Consider the following 24,766-nt stretch of genomic DNA (forward strand, 5'->3'; position numbering starts at 1 on the left):
CAACACAAATACATTCATTATTTTCTTACCCCAAACAGGCAGATGTTCATGTGCAAGGTATACAATTAATGTGAGAATAGTTATAGAATGTATCCACGATAAATATCCTTTTCCTCTCTACAGTCGTGACCAAACATTGAGACACAAATATACATTTTCACAAAGTATGCTGCCTCAGTTTGTATGATGGCAATTTGCATATACTCCAGAATGTTATGAAGAGTGATCAGATCAATTGCAATTAACTGACTTTTTAAATATTTCCTGTATAAAGTATGCTTACTTACTTTGTGTATTTCATATTTAATATTCTTATTTCTTGTGTGTTTTCACGTAATACATTATCATTGATTATTGCATTGTTGGGTTTTGAGTTTATAAGAAAGGAATTTCACTGTGACATTAAAACTTTAAACTTTTATGGCTTTCTCCATTCCGTTTCATACTCAACCAAATGGATACAAAACAGACAGTGAAGTTATCCAATTTGTAAAGGTTTTAAATGACTTACCATTGTATCAAAATATATTTGAGGTGATACTGGACCATATAGCCCAGCCATAGTTGATAGTGAGTCTCTGATACTGGGTTGAATGAGAACATGATATTGTATCTGTTCTGTCTGTTTTATCCACTAGGACAGCAATCCTCAATCCATTCTCATCAGGAGGCAGCTAATTCAATGTCCAGTTGCTAGTGAAAACTGAAGTGGCTAATTCAGACAGACTTTTTTCTCCCTCCCTCCCTCCAATTAAATTTTCAATTTAAGGGGCTTTATGTGTGAAATAACCAATGAAAAATGAACAGTAAACATTACACTCATAAAAGTTCCAAAAGAATAAAGACATTGATAACATAATTACCTAGAGATTAGCGTATCTCAATTCCATTCAATTCTCTCTCTCTCGGACGGACATCAAAGTGTTCTTTCGGTTACTGGCCAAACGCTCTAATCACTAGGCTATGTGGTGGGTCTCTCTCTCTCATTTATTCCTGGCAACTGTCCGTCTTATTTTCCTCTCAATTCACACTCTCAATCACATAATGCATTGTTCGCCTGGCAACCCTGTTGAATGCACTGGCCCAGTCGTAATAAATCTCCAACCATTAGTTTGCCCATCCATTAGCAGACAACCCTAGGTCCACCACTAGCCTGGCTTATCAAAGGGAAGCAGAGGGCTAGAGATATGGCCGGGACTATACCAGTATCGTGATACTCGTTCGTAATCGTGGTAAGGAAACAAAACAAAGTAGATTTAAAATCAAATCAAATGTTATTGGTCACATACACGTGTTTAGCACATGTTATTGCGGGTGTAGCGAAATGCTTGTGCTTCTAGTTCTGACAGTGCAAGAATATCTAATGTGTAGTGTGTAACAATTGCGGAGCAGTTGACGTACCAGGCGGTGATACAGCCCGACAGCATGCTCTCAACTGTTCATCTGTAAAAGTATGTGAGGTTTTTAGGTGACAAGCCAAATTTCTTCAGCCTCCTGCGGTTGAAGAGGCGCTTTTACGCATTCTTCATCACACTGTCTGTCTGGGTGGACCATTTCAGTTCATCAGTGATGTGTACACCGAGGAACTTAAAACTTTCAACCTTCTCCACTGCAGTGCCATCGATGTGGATAGGGGGATGCTCCCTCTGCTGTTTCCTGAAGTCCACGATCATCTCCTTTGTTTTGTTGACGTTGAGTGAGAGCCCTCACCTCCTCGTTGTTGTTGTTAATCAAGCCTACTACTGTTGTGTCGTCTGCAAACTTAATGATTGAGTTGGAGGCGTGCTGGGCCACGCAGTTATGGGTGAAAAGGGAGTACAGGAGGGGGCTGAGCACGCACCCCTGTGGGGACCCAGTGTTGAAGATCAGCAAAGTGGAGATGTTGTTTCCTACCTTCACCACCTGGGGGCAGCCCGTCAGGAAGTCCAGGACCCAATTGCACAGGGCGGGGTTCACACCCAGGGCCTCAAGCTTAATAATGAGCTTGGAGGGTCCTAGGGTGTTGAATGCTGAGCTATAGTCAATGAATAGCATTCTTACATGGGTATTCCTCTTGTCCAGATGGGATAGGGCAACGTGCAGTGTGATGGCGATTGCATCGTCCGTGGACCTATTGGGGCGGTAAGCAAATTGAAGTGGGTCTAGGGTGTCAAGTAGGGTGGAGGTGATATGATCATTGACTAGTCTCTCAAAGCACTTCATGATGACAGAAGTGAGTGCTACGGGGTGATGTTCAGTTACCTTTGCACACTTAGGTACAGGAACAATGGTGACAATCTTGAAGCATGTGGGGACAGCAGACTGGGATAAGGAGACAAAATAAACACCTTCTTTGCCTACTTTGAGGATAACACAGTGCCACGGACGCGGCCCGCTACCAAGGACTGTGGGCCCTCCTCCGTGGCCGACTTGAGTAAGACATTTAAACGTGTTAACTTCTTTAGGAAAACAGCCCTAATGTTGGAAACAAACATCATGTCATCCAGTCACATGTATTTATTTTCCAAGCTATAGATACAATATTTTAGATACAGCAGGTTTTTAAAGGACCAAAGAATTTGCATCGTGTTTGGGAATCAGAACAGGGTAAAAAAAAAAACACGCCATACTGGGATAGACAGGACCCCACTGATGACTCAACTAGGTAGTGTCCAGTATACTGTACATTAACAAGAGTTTTCCATCAGACAAAATCAGCCCTCCCCTCATGCCAAATTAGTTTTCATTGGACCATGGATGAGCCAATCATGGAGACATTGAATAGGACTGGGTCTGATATGGAGCTTTCGGCCTGTAAACCTAAAACACAGTTGCTCCCTTAACCCAAAGCAAGCCCATTCCACTACCAGCTACCAGACCACAAAGGTATAATAATGAGCTAGCTGTATGGGGTGCCAGCCATTTCGCTCTTCAATACTGACTGTACAAAACATTAGGAACACCTTCCTAATAAATATTGACTGCCCCCCCTTCCCTCAGAACTGCCTCAATTTGTTGGGCATGGACTCCGCAAGGTGTCGAAAGTGTTCCACAGGGATGCTTCCCACAGTTGTGTCAAGTTGGCTGGATGTCCATCTCACCTCTATCTCCCCGCTCTCCCCTCCATCTCTCTACTCTCCCATGCTTGCTACTTCAATCTTTCTGATGGACAGACAGTGACATCCCTCCCTACTCCGGTAGATTTATAGAGGGCTGTATTTCATCCCTCCATAGAGACCCATAGAGAGAGGGGCTGCTGGTGCAATGTCAGCCGAAAACAATGTCTGCATTAGGAAAGAGCTGTAATCCAATTTGAATAAAGATAAACCAAGGTCTTTTCTAAATTCATCTGCCTCTCCCTCCCACCTTCCATCCTCCCCTCCCACTGTCCCCAGTAGCAGATGCTTGGGATTTGTCTGTCTGAAATGTAGCTAATAATGTATGTGTCCTTGGCAACAGCCAGAGGGAACTAGCTCTGGTCTGTCTGTCTGCGGAGGTGACCTGACAGGAGCCATTCATACTGGCCAGATCAGTGACAGACCTTGTATTCTTCTCCTTCCACAGAGAGCCATCTCTTCTGCAGTCACTGAACACCAATGCATATTGTAACAGACAATCAGGCAGCCATCTTTGATTGTGACTAAGGTACTCACAACTGCAGTAATGTCGATGGCCAACAAACACAGAGGAATGATAAGCATCCCTGTGCAACAGCTATCGCTGATTAACGGTGCAGATTTACAGTGCCAGTCAAAAGTTTGGACACCTACTCATTCAAGGGTTTTTCTTTATTTTGACTATTTTCATTGTGTGTGAAGACATCAAAACTATGAAATAACACATCATGTAGTAACCAAAGAAGTTTTAAACAACTGAAAATATATTTTATTTTTGAGATTCTTCAAAATAGCCACTCTTTGCCTTGATGACATCTTTGCACACGCTTGGCATTCTCTCAACCAGCTTCACCTGGAATGCTTTTCCAACTGTCTTGAAGGAGTTCCCACATATGCTGAGCACTTGTTGGCTGCTTTTCCTTCACTCTGCTGTCCAACTCATCCCAAACCATCTCAATTGGGTTGAGGTCCGGTGATTGTAGAAGCCAGATCATCTTATGCAGCGCTCCATTACTTTCCTTCTTGGTCAATTAGCCCTTACACAGCCTGGAGGTGTGTTGGGTCATTGTCTGGTTGAAAAACAAATTAGTCCCACTAAGCGCAAACCAGATGGGAAGGCGTATCGCTATGGTAGCCATGCCGGTTAAATGTTCTTTGAATTCTAAATAAATCACAGACAGTATCACTAGCAAAGCATCCCCACACCATCACACCTCCTCCTCCATGCTTCACGGTGGGAGCCACGCATGCAGTGATCATGCATTCAGCTACTCTGCATCAAACAAAGACACAGCAGTTGGAACCACAAATCTCAAATTTGGACTCATCAGACCAAAGGACAGATTTCCACCGGTCTAATGTCCATTGCTCATGTTTCTTGGCCCAAGCAAGTCTCTTCTTCCTATTGGTGTCCTTTAGTAGTGGTTTATTTGCAGCAATTCAACTATAAAGGCCTGATTCATGCAGTCTCCTCTGTAGTTGATGTTGAGGTTTGTCTGTTACTTGAACTCTGTGAAGCATTTATTTGGGCTGCAATTTCTGAGGTCGGTAACTAGTGAATATGTCCTCTGCAGCAGAGGTAACTCTGGGTCTTCCTTTCCTGTGGCGGTCCCCATGAGAGACAGTTTCATCATAGTGCTTGATGGTTTTTGCGACTGCACTTGAAGAAACTGTCAAAGTTCTTGAAATGTTCTGCATTGACTGAAATTCATGTAATGATGGACTGTCATTTCTCTTTGCTTATTTGAGCTGTTCTTGCCATAATATGGACTTGGTCTTTTACCAAATAGGGCTATCTTCTGAATACCCCTACCTTGTCATGACGAAACAAATTCCACAAATTAACTTTTAACAAAGCACATTTGTTAATTTAAATGCATTCCAGGTGACGACCTCTGGTTGAGAGAATGCCAAGAGTGTGCAAAGCTGTCATCAAGGCAAAGGGTGGCTACTTTGAAGAATCTCAAATATAAAATATATTTTGATATGTTTAACACTTTTTGGGTTACTACATGATTCCATGCGTGTTATTTCATAGTTCTGATGTCTTCACTATTATTCTACAATGTAGAAAATAGTAAAAATAAAGAAAAACCCTGGAATGAGTAGGTGTGTCCAAACTTTTGACTGGTAGTGTCTATAGTTGATGTTCATTCACCATCTATGGATTTGAGTATAAAACGGAGCACAGCAAAAAAATGAATTTGCATATCTTTGCAGAAAAGTGGCTGGTTAAGATTCGACAGCGTAGATGAGATTGAAACATTACTCACATAAGCCGTGAAGTAGTTTTTGGGATGTGAGAGTTGAACACCTCTCGGCATACATAAATATAACACATGGGCCTAGCTTTGTGGAAAATGCATTTGAGCATTTAAACGCTTCTCGGCTTATACACTGCCAGTCAGATATAGATAAGAAGCTGTCTTTTATAGAAGAAAAACTGATATACAAACAAATTAGGACCTGTCAAAAAGTGAGGGAGAAGCAGAGAGCATCTGAGAAGCATCTGGTTTGACACATTTACATATTTCTGGGAAGAAAACCTAGTCTTGCACACCAGCCGTCCCTGGGAAAGCAATAGCTTAAAAAACCTGGTAAAATATGGTTTAAGCCATAAAAATTACCTTTCCAACCAAACCCAAGTGCCTGACATATAAATCCATCACTTATGTCACATGATGACAGACAAGGTGACCAGTCACACACCTTGGTTGACAGCTGTTTTTCTGTATTTTATTTTTATAAAAAGGTTGAGGGTCTGAACTTAATATCATGGTCTCTCAGAAAACCCGTAACCACTAGTAACCCCTCCTGCCCTCCAGACATCTGGTAGTTGTGTGGCGACTATGATCTAGTGTTGGCACATTGTAACTGACAGGCTGGTTATGACACTAATGTGTGAGATTTACAAGAGAGGGGCCTGCCTTTAGACTCCACGGAGCTCATGCACCCTCAGATGTTCCGCTTCTCTAAGCTACATGTTATGTAGCTCCCACTCAGGGAAAACCAACAACTGCTCCCCCGTCCACTACAGCAATACCAGAGGGAGCATGACATCATAGTCATTACCCTGTATTATACTGCTTGGTATGGCAACTGCTCGGCCTCTGACCGCAAGGCACTACAGAGGGTAGTTCGAACCGCCCAGTACATCACTGGGGCCAAGCCTCCTGCCATCCAGGACCTCTATACCAGGCGGTGTCAGAAGACTCCAACAACCCCAGTCGTAGACTGTTCTCTCTGCTACCGCTCGGCATGCGGTACCGGAGCGCCAAGTTTAGGTCCAAGAGGATTCTAAACAACTTCTACCCACAAGCCATAAGACTCCTGAACATCTAGTCAAATGGCTACGCAGACTATTTGCATAATCTGGGTAGTCTCTCCACACCACTGCCACTCTCTGTTGTCATCTATGCATAGTCACTTTAATAACCTACATGTATATACTACCTCAACTAACCAGTGCCCCCACACATTTACTCTGTACCAGCACCCCCCTGTATATATTGTTATTTTTTACTTGTTACTTTTATCTCTTATTCTTATCTGTATTTTTTGAAAGTGCACTGTTGGTTTGGGGCTCGTAAGTAAGCATTTCACTGTAAGGTTGTATTCGGTGCATGTGACTAATACAATTTGATTTGATTAGATAGAACCCATTACTGATGGATTGGCTTGTTTCAACATAACATCGTGGTCAGGTGGTCAAAAAGCTACTCCATGAAAGAAACCTGCACACAGCATTATGCTATGCATGTCTTTTTTTATTCAGAGTGTTTGTTGTTGGCCCAGCACTGGTGTGAACTTTGGGATGTGTATATCACTCAGAGACATTTCTGCTGTGCATTCGACTGAGCGACAGAGCGTGCTTCTTAAACTAGAAGGTGTGATTCGTGGCTTACTCTTTGGGTGGGTTGAGGTCTTCAGGTCGGGTTTCGAAGAACACACGGACCTCCTCACACTGGGAGATGTACACAGGCAGCTGAATCAGAGCCTGCACAGGAGACAGAAACACAGGAAGTTTAGAAAGTTCATCAAATCAGAACCAAATGCTGTTATTGTATTAATATTAGGGGAATGGGAGAAGTCGTGTTTAGCAGGAAGTAGCTAGCCTGTTTGGGATTGGTGGTGTTTAGCGGGAAGTATCTGTATCTACACTGTTTGGGAGTAGTAGTGTTCAGAAGGAAGTATCGATCCGGTCTGAAAGTAGAAGTGTTCATTAGGAAGTACCTGGCCTGTTTGGGAGTAGTAGTGTTCAGTAGGAAGTATCTAGCCTGTTTGGGATTAGTGTTGTTTAACAGGAAGTACCTAGCCTGTTTGGGATTAGTGTTGTTTAGCAGGAAGTACCTAGCCTGTTTGGACGTAGTAGTGTTTAGCAGGAACTCTATGTATCTAGCCTTTTTGGAAGTAGTAGTTTTTAACAGGAAGTATCCAGTCTGTTTGGGAGTGGTGGTGTTAAGTAGGAAGTATCTGTATCTAGCCTGTTTGCCAGGGGGACTTCATATTTGACATATGATGATACAGCAGGATGAATGACAGATGCTACATGAGAGGTGCTACATTCACATACCATATCCCCTTGAGTACATACAGTAGGCCTCTACCCAGTAGGCCTCTACCAAGGGATTTGAGCTGCAATACACACAAGCCATCATCCGGCTAGCCCACACTGACATAAATAACCCATCTACCTAGATGGAGCCTAGTCAGCACTCTGCCTAATTCTAATCTATTTCCTGTTTCTAATCTAACATCTTTGATCCTTTTTCCCTGTGGGGGCCGGCAGGGCTGTGGCTCTCAAGAGATGAAAGGCTAACTGGCCTGAGAATTCTCTCACTTTATCAGCCCAGCCTCAAAGGCCTCAGCACTGAGGTGGTCAAACAAAGAGAATAGCCTCAGTGATCTAACTGATCCAATTTCCAGAACCAGCTGGTGGGTCTCACCGACCGCACAGTCATTATTATCACTCTGTGCAGAGAGGTAAGTATGCAGCACACTCCTCGCTGCCATGAGGCATTTCTCAAGGCTATCACAGGCCCAGAGCCAGCATACGTCTGATTTTAATAAGGCTAAGTGCCTCAGTACTGTCCTCCCAGAGAGGGACGTCTCTCTCTCTCTCTCTCTCTCTCTCTCTCTCTCTCTCTCTCTCTCTCTCTCTCTCTCTCTCTCTCTCTCTCTCTCTCTCTCTCTCTCTCTCTCTCTCTCTCTCTCTCTCTCTCTCTCTCTCTCTCTCTCTCTCTCTCTCTCTCTCTCTCTCTCTCTCTCTCTCTCTCTCTCTCTCTCTCTCTCTCTCTCTCTCTCTCTCTCTCTCTCTCTCTCTCTCTCTCTCTCTCTCTCTCTCTCTCTCTCTCTCTCTCTCTCTCTCTCTCTCTCTCTCTCTCTCTCTCTCTCTCTCTCTCTCTCTCTCTCTCTCTCTCTCTCTCTCTCTCTCTCTCTCTCTCTCTCTCTCTCTCTCTCTCTCAGCCTGAATTATGATATCAAACCTGACGGGCATAAAACACAGGCCAACCAGATTTCAAGGTGCCCTTGTCCGGTGTGACAACTTGCCCTTTTAGGCTCACTGTATGGAAAGCTGTGCCAATGGACTGGTCATGCTAAAAGTGTGAGAGGATTGCCATAGTCTCAGCTGAAACCCTGTTCTCCATTAACCTCAGGGTGTGTGTGTGTGTGTGTGTGTGTGTGTGTGTGTGTGTGTGTGTGTGTGTGTGTGTGTGTGTGTGTGTGTGAATGCCCAGTGGTTAATTCAAAGTTTAAAATGCATTTTTGAAGAAAAATCGGATATTCAGCTGAAATTATACAGTCGGCTAAGAGTCAGATGACGAAAGGCTTTAAGTGTTGACCTCCAGAGGATCCCTCATCCCCTGGTCCTGGTGACTGAACCTGGTGTACTGTGTCTGAGGTTAGGATGACCATCCTCTCCCTGGATTTCTCCCCCCTCCACTCTGCCTGTGACCTTGCCAGTCATTAGTATTCTACCCAGAGACTGGAAGCCAGGAGGCACATTACAGCAAATGGACTTTACAGCAGACAACATTTAGACGATTGTGTGTGTGTGTGTGCGTGTCAGACAGAGGACAATGAAGGTGGGAGAGTATTTCCAGATATATGTATACACAAGATTAGATTGGTAGTATATTAGATTAGCAGTAGATTAGATCAAATTAGGTTAGTAGACTATATTAGTAATATATTAGATTAGTAGTAGATCAGAAGTAGATTAGTTTAGACGTGGTAGATTAGAGTAGATTAGTAGTAGATTAGACTAGATGTAGATTAGTAGTAGAGTAGATTAGTAGTAGATTAGATTAGTAGAAGATTAGTAGTAGAGTAGATTAGTAGTATATTAGTAGAAGATTAATAGTAGATTAGATTATCTAAAGAAACATGATATTAAGAAAATGTAGTCTATTTCAGAAGAACAGAATAGCATACTCGGACTTGTCCTTACAGTATGTTAGGCCCTGATCTGCCATTTGGCTGTGGGCTACACTAGTTCATTTAGCAGACAAGATTTGGTTAGATATCCATGGCATTATTTGATATTATTTTATAGTATGTAGAGTACAATTGAACATAGCTGAATAAAATAGAAAGGATATTTTCTCCAAACTATTTGAGGGAGTGCGCACATACGGCTATTCTGTGTTGAACATTTAACAAAGAAACAGGTACTCCTATGTGCTGATTTAGAGTTGTTTATGTAACTTTAGTAGTGATACAAATGTTGGGCTATTTGTTTCGATTTTTAATACAGTCTAAGGCTGCATGATGCGACTTATGATGATTTGAAAAAGTTGCATGAAAGGCATGAGCTCTGCTTTGTTTTTTGCGCAGGCTGCACACACTTCATCAGTCTCTCATTCACAATTTGACAAGCAACTTGATAATGCCTCAAATTTCCCAGCTTTCCCTTTGTGTGGCTATAATGCCCCCTAAAAAAGAAATCCATGCCTTTTGTGGCCAGTGGCCATGGTGCCCTTGGGCTGAATATAATAATTATAATTTCCTTCTCCCGGCTGCGTGCCGAAGAACCTCTCACTCACATGGCTTTCCGTCACGTGATCAGGTTTATCTCACAGGCTACAAGTGAAGACAGCCTGGTTTCAACAGGCTCCGCTGATTAAATAAAAGTTAAATTGGAGTAAATATTGGAGCATACATTGTGCTTCCAGGATACTTGTGCTAAAATATGTATTATACTCCACTGAGCCACTTACTTTATATTCATATTCTTATCTTGAATGATTTCTTATTGTTGTTGCATTGTTGAGCAGGAACCTGCAAGTAAGTATTTCATTGTATACTATGTGCATCCTTCCCGTACATACGTCTAATAAAATAGAAGCTCGATACTTGAAACTTATATATTTTCCAGGCATCAACCTCTCCTTTCCTAAAAGCACAAACTCCAGCATGGGGAATTCCATGTGAGTCAGGTTCATACTTCACTCAGAATTTGACAGAAAGGTTGAAATGGTGATCCTCCGAGCCAAACATGAAAGGAGCCATAAAGTAAACACCTTCTACGTTTCACTCTGTCAGCCTGACCAGCCCCCCCACCCCCTTCCCTCCAAACCGACAGCCCCCCACCCGTCCCTCCAAACCGACAGCCCCCCACCCCCGTCCCTCCAAACCGACAGCCCCCCACCCCTGTCCCTCCAAACCGACAGCCCCCCCACCCCTGTCCCTCCAAACCGACCGCCCCCCACCCCCGTCCCTCCAAACCAGACCCCCACCCCCGCCCCCAAACCAGACAGCCCCCCACCCCTCCAAACCAGACAGCCCCCCACCCCCACAAACCAGACAGCCCCCCACCCCCACCCCTCCAAACCAGCCAGCCCCCATTCCCATCCCTCCAAACCAGCCAGCCTGACCAGCCCCCATTCCCATCCCTCCAAACCAGCCAGCCTGACCAGCCCCCCATCCCCATCCCTCCAAACTAGCCAGCCCGACCAACCCCCCATCCCCACCCCCACCCCTCCAAACCAGCCAGCGTGACCAGGCAGAACCACAGACCTTTTATTTGACTCCCCCTCACCCAGGGATTTAAAGAACCAGGGGGGGGGGCTGACTGGCCAGGGATGATTCACCTGTCACTTCACTAACAAGAAGACGTATGAGTAGTAGGGTAACTCATACAGGTTAGGGCAGCTGATAAAGGGCAAGTCACCAACACAGTCAGAGCCTAAAGAGAAGATACAGGTGGTCATAGGGCTAGACATTGAATTATCTAAAGATACAGTATTACCAGATGACTTTGTTAAAGGGACATTTCTAAAAATGTTCTACTTCCTAGTGCTGGAGATGTTAAATATGAAGTTGAACATTTTGGACATTTCCCTTTAAGCCCTCTCAGAAAGAGAAGAGAGGCGTTGTAATTCAAGTATTTGGAAAAACAACAATACATTTCAAAACAACACCTAAAACATATTTCAGGTACATTTTAGCTTGACAATAAAACATATTTTGATATATTGATTTTTTTTTTTACTTCAATGTGTTCATTTGTATTGAGGATGTTAATAGATCTACAGTGCCTTGCAAAAGTATTCATCCCCCTTGGCGTTTTTCCTATTTTGTTGCATTACAACCTGTAATATAAATTGATCTTATTTGGATTTCATGTGATGGACATACAAAGTAGTCCAAATTGGTGAAGTGAAATTGAAAATAACTTGTTTAAAAATAGTTTTGTTTTTTTAAATGGAAAAGTGATGTGTGCATATGTATTCACCCCCTTTGCTATGAAGCACCTAAATAAGATCTGGTGCAACCAATTACCCCCAGAAGTCACATAATTAGTTAAATAAAGTCCATATATGTGCAATCTAAGTGTCACATGATCGGTCACATGATCTCAGTATTTTTATACACCTGTTCTGAAAATCTCCAGAGCCAGCAATACCACTAAGCAAGAGGCACCACCAAGCAAGCAGCACCATGAAGAACAAGGAGCTCTCCAAACAGGTCAGAGACAAAGTCGTGGAGAAGTACAGATCAGAGTTGATCAGAGTCTGATCAGAGATCAGAAATGGAAAGAATATGGGACCACAACAAACCTGCTAAAAGAAGGCCGCCCACCAAAACTCACGGACCAGGCAAGGAGGGCATTAATCAGAGAGGCAACAGAGAGACCAAAGATAACCCCGAAGGACCTGCAATGCTCCACAGTGGAGATTGGGGTATTTGTCCATAGGACCACTTTAAGCTGTACACTACACAGAGCTGGGCTTTACAGAAGAGTGTCCAGAAAAAAAGCCATTGCTTAAAGAAACAAATAAGCAAAAATGTTTGGTGTTCACCAAAAGGCATGTGGGAGACTCTCCAAACATATAGAAGACGGTACTCTGGCCAGATGAGACTAAAATTGAGCTTTTTGGCCATCAAGGTAAATACTATGTCTGGCGTAAACCCAACACCTCTCATCACCCCAAGAACATCATCTCCACCGTAAAACATGGTGGTGGCAGCATCATGCTGTGGGGATGTTTTTTAATTGTCAGGGACTGGGAAACGGGTCATAATTGAAAAAATAATGGATGGCGCTAAATATAGGGAAATTCTTGAGGAAAACCTGTTTCAGTCTTCCAGAGATTTGAGACTGGGACAAAGGTTTTACTTTCCAGCAGGACATTGACCCTAAGCACACTGCTAAAGCAACACTCGAGTGATTTAAGGGGAAATATTTAAATGTCTTGGAATGGCCTAGTCAAAGCCCAGACCTCAATCCAATTGAGAATATTTAAAGATTGCTGTACACCAGCGGAACCCATCCAACTTGAAGGAGCTGGAGCAGTTTTGCCTTGAATAATGTGCAAAAATCAGAGCTTATAGAGACATACCCCAAGAGACTTGCAGCTGTAATTACTGCAAAAGGTGGCTCTACAAAGTATTGACTTTAGGGGGGATGAATAGTTATGCAAGCTCAAGTTTTTTGGTTTGTTTCAGAATAAAAAATATTTAGCATTCGACTCTGTCAATCACCATATTCTTATCGGCAGACTCAGTAGCCTCGGTTTTTCGGATGACTGCCTTGCCTGGTTCACCAATTACTTTGCAGACAGAGTTCAGTGTGTCAAATCGGAGGGCATGCTGTCCGGTCCTCTGGCGGTCTCTATGGGGGTGCGAGAGGGTTCAATTCTCGGGCCGACTCTTTTCTCTGTATATATCAATGATGTTGCTCTTGCTGCGGGCGATTCCCTGATCCACCTCTACGCAGACGACACCATTCTATATACTTTCGGCCCGTCATTGGATACTGTGTTATCTAACCTCCAAACGAGCTTCAATGCCATACAACACTCCTTCCGTGGCCTCCAACTGCTCTTAAACGCTAGTAAAACCAAATGCATGCTTTTCAACCGATCGCTGCCTGCACCCGCATGCCCGACTAGCATCACCACCCTGGATGGTTCCGACCTTGAATATGTGGACACCTATAAGTACCTAGATGTCTGGCTCGACTGCAAACTCTCCTTCCAGACTCATATCAAACATCTCCAATCGAAAATCAAATCAAGAGTCGGCTTTCTATTCCGCTCCAGCAGGTGTATCTCACTGATCATCCCTAAAGCCAACACCTCATTTGGCCGCCTTTCGTTCCAGTACTCTGCTGCCTGTGACTGGAACGAATTGCAAAAACCGCTGAAGTTGGAGACTTTTATCTCTCTCACCAACTTCAAACATCAGCTATCTGAGCAGCTAACCGATCGCTGCAGCTGTACATAGTCTATTGGTAAATAGCCCACCCATTTTCACCTACCTCATCCCCACAGTTTTTATTTATTTACTATTTTGCTCTTTTGCACACCAATATCTCTACCTGTACATGATCATCTGATCATTTATCACTCCAGTGTTGATCTGCAATATTGTAATTATTCGCCTACCTCCTCATGCCTTTTGCACACATTGTATATAGACTCCCCTTTTTTTCTACTGTGTTATTGACTTGTTAATTGTTTACTCCATGTGTAACTCTGTTGTCTGTTCACACTGCTATGCTTTATCTTGGCCAGGTCGCAGTTGCAAATGAGAACTTGTTCTCAACTAGCCTACCTGGTTAAATAAAGGTGAAAAAAAAAATCACATTTACCCACCAGCTTCAGTTGCTTAAACCCCACAAAAGCTTGAAATTAGATTTTTGGATAATTCATGTTGTTTTTTAAAATTTAATTTAATTTTGGAGTCAAAGATAATAGATTTAGCATAGTTTTAATTGTTCAAAAAGGTTTGTTAATTATTTTATTTTCATTACCTAAATAGTTTTTCATGATTAGCTTTCATTTTTAGTTTACTATAATAACCTTGCATAGAAGTCTGAAACTATTCATATTGTTACACCCTGATCGGCTTCACCTGTCCTTGTGCTAGTCTCCACCCTCCTCCAGGTGTCGCCCATCTTCCCCATTATCCCCTGTGTATTTATACCTGTGTTCTCTGTCTGTGTGTGCCAGTTTGTCTTGTTTGTCAAATCAACCACCGTTTTTGTCTCAGCTCCTGCTTTTCCCCAGTCTCTCTTTTCTTGCTCTCCTGTTTTTGACCCTTGCCTGTCCTGACTCTGAGCCTGCTGTCCTGTACCTTTGCACCACCTCTGGATTATTGACCTCTGCCTACCCCGACCCTGAGCCTGCCTGCTGTCCATTCCAATACGACCCACTGAGGTATCCTGACCCCTAGGCCTCCCCCTCCCAAGACATGTGTACTAGAGGGGCGGCAGGGTAGCCTAGTGGTTAGAGAGTTGGACTAGTAACCGGAAGGTTGCAAGTTCAAACCCCTGACCTGACAAGGTACAAATCTGTCATTCTGCCCCTGAACAGGCAGTTAACCCACTAGGCCGTCATTCAAAATAAGAAGTTGTTCTTAACTGACTTGCCTAGTTAAGTAAAGGTTAAAAAAAAGGTTGACCGATTAATCGTAATGGCCAATTAATTAGGGCCGATTTCAAGTTTTCATAATCGGAAATCGGTATTTTTGGGCGCCAATTTGCCGATTAAAAATATATATTTTTTATACCTTTATTTAACTAGGCAAGTCAGTTAAGAACACATTCTTATTTTCAATGACGGCCTAGGAACGGTGGGTTAACTGCCTTGTTCAGGGGCAGAACGACAGATTTTCACATTGTCAGCTCGGGGGATCCAATCTTGCAACCTTACAGTTAACTAGTCCAACGCAATAACGACCTGCCTCTCTCTCGTTGCACTCCACAAGGAGACTGACTGCCTGTTACACGAATGCAGTAAGCCAAGGTAAGTTGCTAGCTAGCATTATACTTATCTTAAAAAACAATCAATCATAATCACTAGTTAACTACACATGGTTGATATTACTAGATATTATCTAGCGTGTCCTGCGTTGCATATAATCTGACTGAGCATACAAGCATCTAAGTATCTGACTGAGCGGTGGTAGGCAGAAGCAGGCACGTAAACATTAATTCAAACAGCACTTTCGTGCATTTTGCCAGCAGCTCTTCGTTGTGCGTCAAGCATTGTGCTGTTTATGACTTCAAGCCTATCAACTCCCGAGATGAGGTTGGTGTAACCGAAGTGAAATGGCTAGCTAGTTAGCGCGCGCTAATAGCGTTTCAAACGTCACTCGTTCTGAGCCTTCTTGTAGTTGTTCCCCTTGCTCTGCATGGGTAACGCTGCTTCGATGGTGGCTGTTGTCATTGTGTTGCTGGTTCGAGCCCAGGGAGGAGCGAGGAGGGAGGCGGAAGCTATACTGTTACACTGTCAATACTAAAGTGCCCATAAGAACATCCAAATAGTCAAAGGTTAATTAAATACAAATGGTATAGAGGGAAATAGTCCTATAATTCCTATAAAAACTTAAACCTAAAACTTCTTACCTGGGAATATTGAAGACTCATGTTAAAAAGAACCACCAGCTTTCATATGTTCTCAGGTTCTGAGCAAGGAACTCAAACGTTAGCTTTCTTACATAGCACATATTGCATTTTTACTTTCTTCTCTTTCTTTTTGCATTATTTAAACCAAATTGAACATGTTTCATTATTTACTTGAGGCTAAATTGATTTTACTGATGTATTATATTAAGTTAAAATAAGTGTTCATTCAGTATTGTTGTAATTGTCATTGTTACAAATAAATAATTTTTTAATTGTATTTAATTTTTTTCTTTAAATCGGCAGATTAATCGGTATCTGCATTTTTGGTCCTCCAATAAGGGGTATCGGTATCGGCGTTGAAAAATCATAATTGGTCGACCTCTAATGTGTACCCCATCTCTCTCAACAGTGACCTGGCTTCATAAACAAAGGCACTCTTGCAACATGCCAGGGAATATGTTGTTTTTAAGAGCATGACTGAGCATGACCACATTGCAAAACAGTTACCAGGCAAAAAAGGCAGTTTATAGGGCAGCCCTTTAAAATGAAACACAAGGCCTGGTGATGTTGCTGACTGGGGCTAGCTCAGCACTGCTCATAACCTCTGCACTGCATAGTGGACAGATAGCTTCCCACAGAGATTCCACAGCACCACTATTGCCCGCCACAGAGGTGGATTCTTCTTTCCCTTCCCACAAAGAGCAAAACACATTCTCTGCTTTGTTTTTTCTCAGTCAGCCATGTTCCAGACTGCCTTCAGTTTCCTCAATGTCTAATTCCTGAAGAAAATATATTTGAGAATGACTGATTTTGTTATCTTATATTTCCCATTGGGCAATGATAAACATAAAGAATATGCATGTTTCCAACATTCCAGCAGCATACCACCCTGCATACCACTGCTGGCTTGCTTCTGAATCTAAGCAGGGTTGGTCCTGGTCAGTTCCTGGATGGGATGCTGCTGGAAAAAAATATCCCAATGCCCCAGGGCAGTGATTGGGGACACTGCCCTGTGTAGGGTGCCGTCTTTCAGATGGGACGTTAAACGGGTGTCCTGACTCTCTGAGGTCATTAAATATCCCATGGCACTTATCGTAAGTGGGGGGTTTAGGGGGTTTTAATTAATCCCCCTCCTCTCCCCTGTAACTATTCCCCGGGTTGTTGCAGCAAATGAGAATGTGTTCTCAGTCAACTTACCTGGTAAAATAATGGATAAATACATTTAAAAAATCCAAGTGTATTGGGTCTTTGTATAGAGAAACACATCAACTAAAGCAAAGCAGAGAATGGATATGACAGGTCAGTGGAACTTGATGTGACTCTGGCCTCTGGGAATCATAGCTGGTGGGTGCATGGAATTCCAAACAGTCTCACTCTGACAGCCATGCTATCTGAAAGCCCTGACTGCTGTGCCTATCACAGAGCACATACTTGGATTTCTAAACAGGAGTCCTTGTTCAATTGTTTTGGGTGGCAGAAAGGCAGCCTATTGGTTAGAGTTTTGCTGGTTCAAATCCCTGAGCCGACAAGGTGAAAAATATGTCGATGTGCCCTTGAGCAAGGCACTTAACCCTAATTGCTCATGGAAGTCGCTCTAGATAAGAGCGTACGCTAAATGACTAAAATGTTCAAATATGATCTGTGAAGTGAACCACGTGAGGGAAGGCTATGGGAAGCAGGCTCAAGGATACATTCCTAGCTCTAATCTGGACCTCTATCTACCACAGAGATATGGTCCTAGCTCAAGGATTTGGTTCCCCTCCAGGTTTCTTTCTGGGCCCTATTGTTGTTTCTTCCATGATGGGTGACGAGTGTGAAAGCTTTAATACCCCTGAATTTCCCCACCAGCTGAGTCAGTACTCACCCTGCAGTACTCGTTGATAGGCCTCAGGCGCTTCATGGCCACATCCCTGATATGGCTTCTCCTGAACAGGATCTTCCCTGGAAGGAAGAAGAAAACCAGTCTTTAGAATCTACAGTTTATTTCCTCCAAGGATAAAGGCTCAAACTGTATGAGTATTCATGACTTGTTTTCCTTTTCAATGGTGTCGATTCACAGTAGTTGTGGCAGTTATACAAGCAGGCATACGTGATAAATACTCCATACCTGCACTACTCGGTTCTTCCTGAAAATACTGTACTGACTTTTTCTAAAAATCCTACACTGGATACCTTCCCATGCAGTATACCATGTAGGCTACATGAACATTTAACCATTCAGGAATGTTATTAAAACCTTTCAAGGTCCAACTGATACTGTGCTCCGAAAGAAACACACTAATCTAGACTAAAGACTGATTCACTTTACTCCCAACAAATGATCTCATGGTACATTTGGAATGGTAACAGTAGGCTTACATACAGTATGTATGTTACAGTTGTGAAGGACAATGACTTGTCTTCATAGAGTGGGCTTGTGTAAAGACTGCAGTCCAGTCCATTATATTGCACAGCTACTATCTTAGGCCAATACAGTGGCCTCATCAATAACCCAACTCTGACAGCACAATGAAAGTCATTAAGTGCACTGTGAATTGTTGGCCTTCTTTATCATATAGTGGATGGCATCTATATTCCGTTCTTATCGCACAGCCAGAAAATGGCCACCGCCGGGAGTCTGGATTTGGGTCACTGGAACAATAACAAGAAATGGATACAAATAGGTCTCAGAAAACCTATGAAGTTTTCTGGTATGAAGGAAGTTGGGAGCAGACTGGTACCCCTCTCTCCTTTTAACCATGGAGGACCCATTTGTAAATTTACATTACAGAGCCATGGGACCGAGGTATTAAGTCAGGCCAGTAAAATATCAGGTCAAAAAGAGAGATCTTAGAAGTGACCATCTCTCCTCATCAAGGGGCTTATGATATTTGTTAAGACTGCTAACACGGGCACATCTAAGACGTACAAAGTGATATATAAATATTACACAGGGGAACCATTTCCAAGCTCTCTGGGTCAAGGGAAAAGTGCTGACTCAACACTTCCCACCCATTTTTGTATGTGCCACATGCTCAGTCGACGAAAGGCCTGTTTAGTGAAAAATAAAATGTCTGCTGCTGTTACAGTACAGATTCAAACCTGGGCCAGGCAGACTTCATTGCAACTCTGTGGCCAGAGTGGCCAGCTGGGTATCAAACAGCTAAGCATGGGACAGAGAGAGACTAAGCATGGGACAGAGAGAGACTAAGCATGGGACAGAGAGAGACTAAGCATGGGACAGAGAGAGACTAAGTATGGAACAGAGAGAGACTAAGTATGGGACAGAGAGAGACTAAGTATGGGACAGAGAGAGACTAAGTATGGAACAGAGAGAGACTAAGTATGGAACAGAGAGAGACTAAGTATGGGACAGAGAGAGACTAAGTATGGGACAGAGAGAGACTAAGTATGGGACAGAGAGAGACTAAGTATGGGACAGAGAGAGACTAAGTATGGGACAGAGAGATGGGACAGAGAGAGACTAAGTATGGGACAGAGAGAGACTAAGTATGGGACAGAGAGATGGGACAGAGAGAGACTAAGTATGGGACAGAGAGAGACTAAGTATGGGACAGAGAGAGACTAAGTATGGAACAGAGAGAGACTAAGTATGGAACAGAGAGAGACTAAGTATGGAACAGAGAGAGACTAAGTATGGAACAGAGAGAGACTAAGTATGGAACAGAGAGAGACTAAGTATGGAACAGAGAGAGACTAAGTATGGGACAGAGAGAGACTAAGTATGGGACAGAGAGAGACTAAGTATGGGACAGAGAGAGACTAAGTATGGGACAGAGAGAGACTAAGTATGGAACAGAGAGAGACTAAGTATGGGACAGAGAGAGACTAAGTATGGGACAGAGAGAGACTAAGTATGGGACAGAGAGAGACTAAGTATGGGACAGAGAGAGACTAAGTATGGGACAGAGAGAGACTAAGTATGGGACAGAGAGAGACTAAGTATGGGACAGAGAGAGACTAAGTATGGAACAGAGAGAGACTAAGTATGGAACAGAGAGAGACTAAGTATGGAACAGAGAGAGACTAAGTATGAGACAGAGAGAGACTAAGTATGGGACAGAGAGAGACTAAGTATGGGACAGAGAGAGACTAAGTATGGAACAGAGAGAGACTAAGTATGGGACAGAGAGAGACTAAGTATGGAACAGAGAGAGACTAAGTATGGAACAGAGAGAGACTAAGTATGGAACAGAGAGAGACTAAGTATGGGACAGAGAGAGACTAAGTATGGAACAGAGAGAGACTAAGTATGGGACAGAGAGAGACTAAGTATGGGACAGAGAGAGACTAAGTATGGGACAGAGAGAGACTAAGTATGGGACAGAGAGAGACTAAGTATGGGACAGAGAGAGACTAAGTATGGAACAGAGAGAGACTAAGTATGGAACAGAGAGAGACTAAGTATGGGACAGAGAGAGACTAAGTATGGAACAGAGAGAGACTAAGTATGGAACAGAGAGAGACTAAGTATGGAACAGAGAGAGACTAAGTATGGGACAGAGAGAGACTAAGTATGGGACAGAGAGAGACTAAGTATGGGACAGAGAGAGACTAAGTATGGGACAGAGAGAGACTAAGTATGGAACAGAGAGAGACTAAGTATGGGACAGAGAGAGACTAAGTATGGAACAGAGAGAGACTAAGTATGGGACAGAGAGAGACTAAGTATGGGACAGAGAGAGACTAAGTATGGGACAGAGAGAGACTAAGTATGGGACAGAGAGAGACTAAGTATGGGACAGAGAGAGACTAAGTATGGAACAGAGAGAGACTAAGTATGGAACAGAGAGAGACTAAGTATGGAACAGAGAGACTAAGTATGGGACAGAGAGAGACTAAGTATGGAACAGAGAGAGACTAAGTATGGGACAGAGAGAGACTAAGTATGGGACAGAGAGAGACTAAGTATGGGACAGAGAGAGACTAAGTATGGGACAGAGAGAGACTAAGTATGGGACAGAGAGAGACTAAGTATGGAACAGAGAGAGACTAAGTATGGAACAGAGAGAGACTAAGTATGGGACAGAGAGAGACTAAGTATGGAACAGAGAGAGACTAAGTATGGAACAGAGAGAGACTAAGTATGGAACAGAGAGAGACTAAGTATGGGACAGAGAGAGACTAAGTATGGGACAGAGAGAGACTAAGTATGGGACAGAGAGAGACTAAGTATGGAACAGAGAGAGACTAAGTATGGGACAGAGAGAGACTAAGTATGGAACAGAGAGAGACTAAGTATGGAACAGAGAGAGACTAAGTATGGGACAGAGAGAGACTAAGTATGGGACAGAGAGAGACTAAGTATGGGACAGAGAGAGACTAAGTATGGGACAGAGAGAGACTAAGTATGGGACAGAGAGAGACTAAGTATGGGACAGAGAGAGACTAAGTATGGGACAGAGAGAGACTAAGTATGGAACAGAGAGACTAAGTATGGAACAGAGAGAGCGGGAACAGGGAGAAGCCTCTTCTCTCAGGCTCTCTACTCAACACAAGACACCCCAGGTCAGGAAAGCCACAGGAAACATTCATGTGAAACAGTATTGAATGGGCAGATGATTATATAAATCGTTTAAAATCTTTATTTAGTTGATGTCTCATTTGTTCTGGATGCAATCATTAAGAGCTGAGATAAAATACAATAAAAATATATTAAATATTCAACAAATCTGTCCTCTTGGGAGACTAGATCCATCCAATAAGATATTTCCCTAACCAAGTTTGGTTAGTCGTTCAACTTGATCTCACGAACAAGGGAAAAAAAATGAATGTGTTTCTTCTATCATTAAACATCTGCAATCATTCTCCACCACTAATGTTTACAGAGTTGGCTCATGACTTGAGTTTGAGGCAGAGTGCTGGGAAGAGATATTTCCAATGAAAGTCTAGATAGATTGCAGGTGTGTTTAGTAATTACAGAGGTCCCAGATGGTGACTCTTGAATACAGCCACTTCATACGCTGCTGTAGAAGGCCTAGTATGTTACCGGCACACCACACTCAAGTACAACAATAGTGGTTGGAGCGTTGGACTAGTAACCAAAAGGATGCAAGATCGAATCCCCAAGGTGACAAGGTAAAAATCTGTTGTTCTGCCCCTGAACATGGCAGTTAACCCACTGTTCCTAGGCTGTCATTGAAAACAATAATTTGTTCTTAACTGACTTGCCTAGTTAAATAAAGGTTAAAAAAAAATCAAATAAAATACAATGTTTGTATTTGTCTGTATAATCCTAACGGTTGTACAATATGATATTGCTACACAAGTGGACATAAAAATGGGCTGCTTAAGGACAATAGAAGGATCCAATTTATTTAGTTCCATTGAATTACTCAGTTCCATGGAACCATTTGTGTAGCTGGCATGTTTGAAGTCAAAAGATCAAGTTTGCTCCTGATATGACTAAAGGAAGCTGTGTGTGGAGGCTGACATACAGAAGCTCCGGTTGTGAAAGTCACCGAGGTTGTCAGCCAACCAGACAGCCTGGATATAAAAACATTCATCATGAAGTCCTCTTGTCAACAGTTGATCAACTGTTTTCCTTCACAAGTCGACTGGCGACTCATATCCAGAATCATAACCACGGTGAGGCAGGAAAACACTGAGCGGACATTTTGCAGATGCAAACAGAACCACTTTGCTGATCCTAAGAGGCCAAAGAAGTGAAAACAAAACGAGAGGCCTTGAAGTACAAACCAAGCCCTGACAGGAAAACCACTTCCGTGTCTTGTTGGTTTGGTCTGAGTCGACCAGATTGGCCCGTTGGTCTGAGACTGCTTGCCCTGACCATGTGGTTGTGAGTGCAGACAGAAATCTGCTGTGCAAATCAGGCCATGCCACAGTTTGTAAAGAGCTGAAGAAGTCAGTCTGTGACTACAAGAAAGCTAACAGAATGTCTTTCTGGTCCTGTTCTGAAAGACGAGGGGGTGGAGGAAGGAGGAGGGGAAGACGTAGGAGTTCAGATGGGAACCACCTGAAAAAATGTTGAGCCGTTCACTTCAATTTCATTTCATTCAAGAAGGCGAGACAAACATAACTTAAAACAGCAGGCCTGGATGTTGACGTCTACTCTGTGGAAATGGAACTAGTGGGAGTTTAGAATACAGAAAGAACCTAAACGTGGTTCTGAACTTCTACCCCCAATCCATAAAACTGCTAAATAGCTAGTTAAATAGCTAACCCATAGCTAACCGGACTATCTGCATTGGCCCTTTTGAAACGTCACATATGCTGCTGTTACCGTTTATTATCTATCCTGTTGCCTAGTTATCCCTACCTATATATACACATATCTACCTCAATTACCTCATACCCCTGCACATCCACTTGTTTAAGGTACCCTGTGGATAAAGCAAAGCAATTGATGTGTTATTCTTTTTATTTCTGTTTTTCCTTCTCTTTGCATTGTTGGGAAGGGCCAGTAAGTAAGCATTTCACTGTTAGACTACACCTGTTGTTTATGATGATAAATACAATTTTATTTCATTTGGGATTTGAGTGCTCAGAATGAATCTTTTCTCACAGATGTATGAGCTATGGATATACATGTCTAAAGCATTTACAACAATATATGAATCAACGGAGGAGAAGAAAAGACTGTGGGAGTAATGTGGTCTAGTCTCCCTGGTTAGTCTCCTCCCCTCATTGCCTCTCTCTCTCTCTCCCCGTCTCCCTTTCGGTCTCTCTGAGTTCTCTCTGAGAAACTGTGCTCGGTAAGGGAAAGAGTGAGCTCATGAGAGGTGTGGATTTCACAGGGTGCAACGTAGCAGCTCTTACTTTCTTCTTCTCTGTTAACTCTGCTGCTTGGTTGACGGCACCACATGAGCTGGGACTGTCAGTCTGTAGCAGTGTGTTGTTTAAACTTTTCCTGTAGTGAGCTAAATCAGGGTCACAGACTGATTCATGGTAGTCTTAAACAAAACTACTTTGAAACAAAAGTATACACCTCAGACTCATTGTTATGGGCTTAGCAAAAAGAAGACACTTGTACCATGTCGGACATAGAGTTGAAATGTATAGAATGTTGAGTTTGCATCCCAATATTACACTTTATATACATCACATAAGACTGAACTACAACAAAACTGTTTGACATTGAAACACCGGATAATTAAAACTTTAAAAAAATAATAATTATGAAATGATATATATTTTTAAGAACATTCCACCCATGAGGTCAAATGTGTCTCTTTTAGTCATGGAAAGGGCTACACTCTTACCTGGTAGAAAAGGGATGATTCTCCGCTTGGGGTCTTTCTGCCCTCCTTCCACAGGGAACTTATCCAGAAGCTCCATCTGAAAGCACAGTGGCAACAACACAGGGAGTTAAACAACACATGCTATCACACAACAACATCACTGCATGGGGCAGGGAGAGGGTTGTACATTTTTACAATTCAGCAATTCCTAAAAGGACTGGTTCTGCCAATGATAAGACATTCACACAACAGATGGTATTTCTTCTTGGTTGAGGTAGCTAGGCTACATATGCTTCGTGGCCTGTTAGCAAAGGCCCACTGACATAGTGAATTTAAAAAGATGTATTTTCTCCTTTTAAAGCCCAGTGTGCCGCTTTCTCTCTGTCTCCCTGTGATCCCACCACAGTGCTATAGGTTATTTTCCTACACTCTAGCCAATAACCCCCCCTCCCCCTCCCCCAGTTTGAAGGTCTGTGTTTTAAGTTCCAGGCCCCAGCTGTATTCTATTGGCAGCTGGAGGCGAGTGAAAAGACACCTGGGTGTGTCAACCAATGAACTTGAAGCCCTTTCTCCTTCCTTCTCTTTCAGCACAGCAACAACGCACTGAGGAGTGT

General features: G+C 43.0%; 1 protein-coding gene across 3 annotated transcripts in view; it reads right to left on the minus strand.

The window, feature by feature from the left end:
- Positions 1-24,766, minus strand: part of sh3pxd2b (SH3 and PX domains 2B) — a 49,727-nt gene that overhangs the window by 10,273 nt on the left and 14,688 nt on the right. For all 3 annotated transcript variants that reach the window (XM_046328566.1, XM_046328555.1, XM_046328545.1), the window contains exons 3-5: positions 24,174-24,249; positions 17,816-17,892; positions 7,001-7,092 (exon numbers count right to left, since the gene is read on the minus strand). In XM_046328566.1, coding sequence (XP_046184522.1) covers positions 7,001-7,092; positions 17,816-17,892; positions 24,174-24,249 — 245 coding nt within the window. The remainder of the gene's footprint in view (positions 1-7,000; positions 7,093-17,815; positions 17,893-24,173; positions 24,250-24,766) is intronic.

Source organism: Oncorhynchus gorbuscha, linkage group LG02 (assembly GCF_021184085.1).
Source record: "Oncorhynchus gorbuscha isolate QuinsamMale2020 ecotype Even-year linkage group LG02, OgorEven_v1.0, whole genome shotgun sequence".
NCBI classification, from domain to species: domain Eukaryota; kingdom Metazoa; phylum Chordata; class Actinopteri; order Salmoniformes; family Salmonidae; genus Oncorhynchus; species Oncorhynchus gorbuscha.